The sequence below is a fragment of the Lactuca serriola genome, chromosome 7 (genome assembly GCF_051521515.1).
Source record: "Lactuca serriola cultivar US96UC23 chromosome 7, Lser_US96UC23_V15, whole genome shotgun sequence".
Lineage (NCBI taxonomy): Eukaryota > Viridiplantae > Streptophyta > Magnoliopsida > Asterales > Asteraceae > Lactuca > Lactuca serriola.
In genome coordinates, this window is record NC_136414.1 from 67,435,802 (window position 1) to 67,445,251 (window position 9,450).

Consider the following 9,450-nt stretch of genomic DNA (forward strand, 5'->3'; position numbering starts at 1 on the left):
AACATTGGTGCCTTCGACCCGTTCATACAGGAGGAAACTCACCTCTCAAAGCTGAATGCGGAATCTCTCGGTAAGGAATCTCTAACAGCTACTCCAACGACTCCCCGACTATCATTATCATAACAACACTTAGTAAAAATCCCATAATCCTTCTTAGGGTAAAACGACCATTTTACCCCTAATCTAATTTGGACCATAACGTAGGCCTAATTCCATCTAATTTTTCCAAGCCCACTAATGACCAATTTTCTAAATTGGGCCCAACTCCTCAAATGGGCCTTCCCTTAAGCCCAAACATGTCCTTGACCCATTAACTGACTCCTGATGGCCCTAAATACCCAAAAGCTATGAAGTCCAATGATTGGCCCAAACTGAGGCCCAAATGTCGTGAAGCCCAAATCAGTGAGTACGCACGACGTACTCCTCTGCACGTTAAGCGTACAGGCTGCATGGCTTGTAAGCTCAACGTGCTTCCCTGTTACGCCATAAACTTCAAAAGTGCTTAATCCCTTAAGTCCTTTAGCCCAAATTATAGATCTGAGTCCATTAATATGTCTTAACTCATAAATTCGATTACTTGGTTGCTTGCAACTCACCAAATGGACCCAAACTTGGAATATAACAACTAACTTCCATGCAAATGGCTAGAACTCATGCATTGTCACAAAAGACCTTAAAGCTCGAAACTTTACTACTAATGGGACTCATATAGCACTAAGGGTGGCAACCCTAAGCCTAGATACAAATTTGATCAGTAAAAATCCATTCTTAGGACCTAAAAAGGTCTAAAACTCCATTAACATAGATCTAAGCATTCATGAGGCAAGTTGAAAGCTTTTTACCTCAAATGAGTGCCAAATGGTGATGTTATTTCAGATCATTGAGCTCAAGATACTCAAGTTCTTCTTCTTCAACCTCTTCTTCCTTCTTTCAAGCTTCTATACACCACCAAGAACTTCACAAAGCCAAAAACACACAAGGATGAATAATGAGAGTCTATCTAGGGTTTCTGAGGTTAAGAGGCTGGTAAGGAGGCTAGGGTTTGAGTCATAATGTTGTATTTATATGGCTTAAACCCTAAAAAATTAGGGTTTTAAATCTGCTTGCATACGTTGCACGTACTCCTTGGTATGCTGAGTGTACGTGCATGAAACCCCCACATCCAAGGTTGCACTACGCCCCACGTACACCAAGCTTACGTCCAGCGTACGTCTTTGGGTAGCCCAATCTTATCGGCTCGCTTGCTAAAGTCCAACTCAATAATCCACTTAACTATTTCATATCCCAAAAATTAAATACAAGATATTAAATAATTATTACCTCAAGTGACGGATGTTACAAATATTGGATTGGATGAAAAAGGCATTGTGCCAGAAAAGGGGTATCTTTGGTCAAGGTGCAGTGGCAACATCGGAAAGGTTCCGAATGGACATGGGAACCCGAGTCGAAGATGTGGGAGCATTACCCTGAATTTTTCACAACAATAGACTTCGAGGATGAATTCTAGTTCAAGTAGGGGAGAATTGCAAGATTCAGTTCAGGTGAGGGATTGCTAAACTTTAAAGATTTAAATATTTAACCCTACTCACGACGTGAGCTCTTGGATGTCACATTGTGAGGAGGTTAGTGCAGCCGCACATCACTTTTGCACTCACGATGTAAGAATGTATTGGCTCGTAAAGTGAGGTTAGTTAAGGATGAAACCCTAATTTTAGGGGGTTTGCCTCATATTTAAAGGAAGTAAGGGCCAGGGTTAGCCCACCCTCAACTTCTATCACCTCCTTGCACCTGTTTTTGAAACCCTAGCACTCATATTTTATCTAGAGCTCAATTTTGGGTGATTTTAGCCAAAGAGTTGAAGAGGAAGAGCATTTAACCCATTATTTATGCATTCAAGTCTTTCCATCAAGCATCCTCTCACATTTTTGAGCCTTTGTGAGTTTCAAGTTCATTGCTTTATGAGTCTATAAGCTTAGATCTAGGTTTTGTTTCTTAAATCCTCCATTCACCATGATGAAATAGTGGTTGGAATCCATAATGTTGGCAACTTTAAGGATTTCCAATGTCTCTTGAGTGTTATAAGTTCTAGATCTGGATTATGGTGGAGTTTTATGACTCTTAAATGAAGATTTGGTATAATTTTCTCTTCTGCACTTTAGTAGTGTTTAGGACATGCATTGGACATGCATCTCCAAAAAGCCATGATTTTTATGATGCTCTGGAGTGGCTAAGACCTTAGGAAAGATTTGGTTGCTTGGCAAAAAGGATTAAGAACTTCATTAAGAATTTCTTTTCAGAGATGTCCTCATGACGTGAGACCTTGGATGTCACAACGTGAGGATGGCGATCCTCGTCTATTTTGGACTTATTGGGTTACAACGTAACCAGTGAATTATGGAATTGACCAAGTTTGACTCAAGGGTATTTTGGGAAATTGATACTAATTTACATTGGGAATTTTTTTGATCACTAGGAGTCGAGTAGTGTCGGTTGTACGAGCAGAGATTCATTCAGATTGTGTTCGGATTGAGAGGTGAGTTTTCCTCACTGTACTTGCGGGTCAAAGGCACCAAAGCTATCCCATTAGATTGATATACTGGTTTACCAAATGTTTCTAGTTGTAGTAATCTGTTAGATTTGTATCCTAGGATATAGGATGCTGTTATGATGTAATGATCTGTTAGATATGTATCCTAGTATATAGGATGTTGTTATGATTTAGTGATCTGTTAGATCTGTATGACTACATGTATCTGTTGTTAATGATTGATAATGGTATGTTATGGTTTATTGGTTTGAAGCGAGCTAGCTGATACTGAAGGCCAAGATACCCAGGGCAGTTCGGATAGACTATAGGCCCTGTGAGGCGGTCCAGTCATGCTGAAGGCCCGGAGAGTGGTCTGGATAAGCTGTAGGCCCTGCGAAGCGGTCCAATCATGTTGCAGGCCCGAATAGCAGTTCAGATAAGTTGTAGGTCCCACGAGGCGGTCCATTCAGGTTGAAGGATCATATTTACATGTTGTTGCTTGTTATGTTTATGTGGTGGTACATTGGGGGAACTTACTAAACGTTGGCTTACACTTTTAGTTTTCTTTCAAGTACTTCTGAGGACTGTGGCAAGGCGAAGGTGTGACCATACACATCCTTGGTTTTATGTGGTTGGATCTTGGGAGACTCTGATTTTGAATAATGTTTTTGGAGACAATCGTTATGTAAACACTTTTATGTAAATGGGCTGTTTTTGAAAAGTTTAAATTGTTTGTGATTTTGAGATGTTACATCGTGAGAAATTAAATCATTCATAGAAATTTTCAAGGTCATCAAGAACACACTAAATCGAATTTTCAATATTTGTAAATCCACACAAGAATTTAAGCAAACCATCATAATAATCGAACCCATTTCAAGAGATGATTTCTCTAGGTTTCAGTTGTTAAGGGTTTATAAACCCGCTCGACAAGTCATCGGGTGGCCGTCATTTCATTCACAGATGTGTGTGGTGGTGGTTGCCTTTCTGGGAGTAATGTTGATTTTGAATAGTTTTTGAAGAGTGTTAATATATGTATTTACAAGAGGAATTTGGAGAAGAAGAATAGGGAGTGTCTGCCACAAGGTTGTATGGGTTACCCATTCATCGGAATCGGAGAGTCGCTTTTCCGACAGCATAATGCTTCTCTGACGAGTTCAGTGTATAGATCCAAAAGTAATATATGTTAGCTGCATGGTGATTTCTCTTTAAAGCTATTGTCGGCGACGAATCTACTAAACAACCACAAACTAGCATAACACTATCCTAACTGTGATAAATAATCTTGTGTGCCGACATTGGTGCCTTCGACCCATGGCTATAGTAAGGAAGACTTACCTCTCAGTCTGAATGCGAGCTGAATAAATCCCTGCTCCGAAAATCAGCTCAAAGATTACCTAACTAATACTAAGGACCTAATCTTAATTAACAGCTCAAAATACCCAAAATACCCCTAGGCAAAACTTGGTCAAAACTATGGTCAAAGATCAAAGTCAACGAGTCAACTCAGTCAACTTTGCTGAGTACGCGGGGCATACTCAGCTTGTACATCGGGCATACACGGGCCTTGACTAGGATCGGGCTATTGACCCCATACACACGACGTATGCACCGAGGTCCCTTTTTCCATAATAAGATCTTAATGTGTTAAGCTCTTACGTTCCAATTATAGATTCAAGGCCAAAATACCACAAAGAGTCATAAAGTTTCCAACTTTATGACTTTGCATGCACATTAAGTGCTTAATACCAACAATCCTAACTTCTTAATACTGAAAGACATTGTAGAGCATGGATGGGAATCCACTAAACATCAAGATCTCATTTTTATGACTCAAGACCCTTCATTAGGTCTGAAAGGACGACTTATTTGGTTAAGATCATGTCATGCTCAAGAATCATGAAGGTTAGGACCTAAAATGCCCTAAATGAAGGAATAACTATATCTATAAGAAAAGATGATCAAGGTAGGCACTTTTTACCTCCTAAAGGTTGCTACCAAGGTGAGAATCCCATATCTAAACTTCTTCCAAGCTCCAAGGTCCTTCCACCACCTTCTTCTTCTTCAAGAATACCACCAAACCACACAAATGAGCTGAAGGTGCACTCTCCACAATTAGGGTTAGCTAGAGGGACGATTTTTAGGTGGAGGCTGATGAGGGTGAAGGTCTTGGGGCCATAAAGGGGATTATTTATGGTGCGAACCCTCAAAATTAGGGTTTTGGTCTGAACATCGTACACGCCGCGTACCTGTTGAGTACGCCCGACCTATGCGTGTGAACCCGTGTTCCTTATGCATGAGTACGTCATGCGTACACCCCGAGTACTCACGACGGACCAGAATGGCAAGACTTAAAAAGTCTAGGGTTAGAGATTAACCTTCTCGAATCGAGTATTACAATTCTCCCCCACTTGAACTAGATTTCGTCCTCGAAGTCCAATGCTACAAATAACTTATGATAATGTTCCCGTATCTCCGGCTCCGGCTCCCAGGTCCACTCGGAGCATCTCCGATGTTACCATTAAACCTTTACCAAAGTTTAATCTTTTATCAAATAATATCATTTGCATATTTCCATGACTTTTACTATCTTAACAAAGAAATATCGTCAGATACCAAACATCCTACAAAATAGTTTATGTATTAGTTATAACAATACGATGATACGCTATTAGGAGTGTTTTTTTTTTTTTTTTAATTATTTATTATTATTATTATTATTATTATTATTATTATTATTATTATTATTATTTTTAAACATATAGGTCATTAGGGAAATGTTGGGAAGTTTTAGGTTTTTTGATGGGTTAAATTCATAAAAAGACCCATAAGTTTGATGATTTTCCCGTTTAAAATAAATTTCTTTTTACATACAGCTTTTCCAAAATTTGTTGTCTGTTTACCGAAAATTAACTTACATACCGGCTAATCATGTAAAATGAAAAGGATTAGGAAATTTGTAGTTATTTTAAGATATAAAATTGGTTTAAACCAGAAAATCGTAACAATTTAAGTCGCATATTAATCCTAAAGTTAGTTATTGATAGAAAAACCAATTATGCTCAATTTTAATCAAATAATTATTTAACTATACGCGTTACAATAATTTTAAAATACCTCTAAATTTATATTTTATATAATGTAATAAAAAGGATTTGAGATCCATTAAAACGAAGCCCAAATGGATATGACTACAAACGCTAGGCCATAAAGAAAAGTAGATAAACCAAAAAACAAATCTTAAAAACAAAAGACACAATACAGTGTCTTCAACCTTAGCAAGAACCACATCCATGGCTTCCATCAAGCCATTCTCATCACTCTCATCTCCATTAAACCAAACGATTTCTTCATTAAACCCATCGTTTTCCTTCAAACCCATCTCCGAATTCCCATCTCCATCACAGTTCAGTCGTGAACGAGGCCAGGTTTCAGTATCGGTAGCATTCAATCCAAGTGGGAACTTCGACCTCTCACTCTATGATGAACAAGAAAGTACGTCCTTCCTTTCCATGTTTTTGATTCCTGTTTTCAATTGGTCATTAACTTTTCTTCATTAAACCCATCGTTTTCCTTAAACCAAACGATTTCTCACTTTATCTGTATGATGAACAAGAAAGTACGTCCTTCGTTTCCATGTCTTTCTTTTCTGTTTTCCAATGTTCATTAACTTTTCTGTTCACTATACTTCCTTTTCTTTACTTCAAATATACCATCAGTATTATAGAAATACGGCAAATGTTTTTAAAAGTTCACAAATGTTAATTAGTCAAATATTGTATAATTAGGAGTTGTTTCTTTCTATTTTATTTTATCAACTTAACCAGTTTATAATCCATAAAATCATAGTTACAAAATTAATTAAATATTCATAAAAAACTCAAAATTATTAATCAATTATTTTAAAGAAAATATTAATTAAGAGATATTTGTTTTAATTATATAAAATTATAATCATTGATTTTAAATAAATACATAAAATTATATCACCTTATAATCTATATTAATTTTATTTTAATTTTTATTTTAATATTATTAATTTAATATACCTAAAATGAAAATTTTAAAATTTGAAAATTGAAATAGAAAATTAAAACCTTCAACATCAAGGAATTGCAAACTTATTTGTAAGCCACCTCATCAATTTAAATGCCACATATGCTTTGCTCTTTCACCGTTTGAAAGTTTTTGCAAGTTGATTTTTATTATTTTATTACTCAAAATGACATTAATTAAATATCAAAACAAATTATATATAAACCTCCTTTCTCAATTTCAAATGAATTTGGAAGGAATATGATGATGCCGATGATTAATTTTCTAATATTTCGATTTTCATGTTTTACTATGTTAAATATTTTTATTTGATTTAAATATAACTATAATTTTGTTATATTTTACTTTTTATTATTAATAATAATATTTATGATATTTTAAAGTAAAATATAAAATGGTTGGTGAAGTGGCAATGGGGACCACTTTTAAAAAATGTATAATATTGCAGTGATGTAAACGTAATTGCAAAGCTGATGTGGCATGTTTGAAAGACTAATTGGCATTGCACCGGTGTGGATGACGTAATAGATTGACAAATAACATGACATTAATTAGAAGATCTAATAGGATGACACATTATAAAAAAAATAAATATATAAACCTATTTTTTTATTAGAATAAAAAGATATCCAAGATATGAATTAATCTTGCCAGCTATGTATAAGTGCCATTATTTTCTTTAATATTTTCAAAAAATCACTTATGGGGACATTACTATGCCCGGACAACACTTAATATAGAAAAAGGCCTAACCAAAAAAATTATGCTGTACTATAGATGTAGAACAAGCACCTCCACCCATGCCACCAAAAGAAGGTAGATGTGAAGTAGTAATAGACAACGATACAATCCGCCGCCTTGATTTGTTTCCATTTTCAAATGCCACTGGAATTACAACAACCTCACCTGGTTAGTATGATGACTTGAAATCCAAGTAATATAAGGATTTATTGTATTTAATTTCATTACGCTTAATTGATTGATAATGTCTTTTTGTAGTTGAGCCAAGGGAATTTCTTGAACGCACGATAGGATTCACAATTAATTACAATAGAGACGATGAACACGATCCCCGAGAACTATCTGAATTCCCTGATATAAGATTATGGTTTGTTAGACTTGATGCTACGTATCCATGGCTTCCAGTCCTGTTGGACTGGCGAGCTGGAGAACTTGCTAGATATGCGGCCATGTTGGTGCCTCACCAGGTACATTCAAAGTATATGTCTAAATATGACAAAATGAACATACGTTTGTTATATTATATTAAGCATATTGACATGTCTATATTTTGTTCATTAATTTTCTTATATTATAAATAAATAACTAAAGTATTACATAAACTATATTATGAAATCCATACGTTTGTTATTACAGATACAATGAAACGATTTATGAGGTTGTAAACATTTGAATATATCGACTTTCAACCGGTTTAACATATTCAATTAATTGTTACTTTTTTCTATTATACCGATCCCACAGGTTAACAATAACATGCAACACAATTGACTTGTTGTATTTATAACAAGAATGCTCTATTTCATTGTGATTTTTTCAAATTTGCTAAATACGGAAGTTTTCTAGATGAAGTGAACCAATCAATTATGTTTGGCTTTGTTCAATGGTCACAAACAATCGATTCCGATCAACCTAAATCCAGAGATACAATAAAAACATTTATCATGTTAGCCCAAAACCAAATAAAATCGACCTATTTTTCAATTTAGTTGAGTTTTCATGTTCTGACTGTTTAAATGTGTTATGATTTTTGCAGATGAGTATGAGAATGGGAGTTGTGTTCAATCCCGAGGCATTAGAATTGTTCATAATGAAAAAAGTGTTTATAACATATTCTTGGTTGAAAGAAAATGACATCCCAAAGCCTAGATTGAAGGTTAAGGATATGGCTAGAATGCTCGGGTTTGGGATCGGAGACGAACTATTCGACATGATTGATCGACATCCACTCTCACCTTCATAAATTTAGACATCGATGTAAGTTATTGACATCAGTTTTCATCCAAGTACCTTAAATAATATCAATGTAATTTATTAGCATTTGTTTTATATATTATTCATAAGTTTATGCCATAATTTGGGTTCGTGACAAAAAGTTAGCATCAGAATTTTTTATGGTAGTTCGCTAATCATTATCATCGGTTATAAATGGTTATTGGACTGAATATTGAGTCGAAAGTTTATACCATATACAGTTCCAATAAATGTCCCTAATAAACCAACATCTATGGTCACCGTTTAAATTATTCATTCGAAACGGGTTAGATTGAGTTGTTTATTGAAGTTCTCATGTCCTTGAGTAAAATAATAATAAAAAGAGAAATTAATTTTTTTTATTTTTTATAAATTCTTCTATCTAATTAAATTGTGACATGTGTAACATTTAATGTTAATTTAATAAAATTTATTTATATTTTAATATAATAATATGACAATGTCATCATTTAAGTGGGTAGCAGGTTTGTAGCAAAAAAAATAAAAGGATAATTAATTTCTCAAATTAAAGAAAGCCTAAATTAGAAAAATAGTGTACATGGTTGTGCAAAAATTAAACTCCCAATCTAACTATTTTTTTTTTCTTTTCTAATAATACCATCTTTAAGAACGTTAGGCATGAGTCATGTTATAACGCACAATTCATATTGTCTGTCTTTGGTTGAGGTGGCATATGATCCGAATTAATTCTATTTTGAACCGAACTAAATTGCAGTTTTATTGACAATAATTAATAAAACTGATGTAACCGGGTTACCCATTCTTAGAACTGGAACCACCGGTTCTGAAACTGGTTTCAAAAATTTAAGAACTGTCTAGATTGGTTCCGGTTCTGGTTCGAACTTTCTAGA

General features: G+C 34.8%; 1 protein-coding gene across 1 annotated transcript; it reads left to right on the forward strand.

Moving 5' to 3' along the window:
- The first annotated feature begins 5,719 nt into the window (after positions 1 to 5,719).
- Positions 5,720 to 8,680, forward strand: CRR6 (chlororespiratory reduction 6). The gene is made up of 4 exons (XM_079010713.1): positions 5,720 to 6,022; positions 7,361 to 7,492; positions 7,583 to 7,791; positions 8,361 to 8,680. Exons 1-4 carry the CDS (start codon positions 5,821 to 5,823, stop codon positions 8,565 to 8,567), a joined length of 750 nt encoding a protein of 249 aa, XP_078866839.1. The 5' UTR covers positions 5,720 to 5,820; the 3' UTR covers positions 8,568 to 8,680.
- Positions 8,681 to 9,450: the final 770 nt, after the last annotated feature.

Excerpts from the sequence above, each read along its gene's own strand:
- CRR6 (XM_079010713.1), top strand. The coding sequence starts at position 5,821 with ATGGCTTCCATCAAGCCATTCTCATCACTCTCATCTCCATTAAACCAA. Across the intron at positions 6,023-7,360 it reads ACTCTATGATGAACAAGAAA|ATGTAGAACAAGCACCTCCA; the intron begins GTACGTCCTTCC and ends GCTGTACTATAG. Across the intron at positions 7,493-7,582 it reads AATTACAACAACCTCACCTG|TTGAGCCAAGGGAATTTCTT; the intron begins GTTAGTATGATG and ends GTCTTTTTGTAG.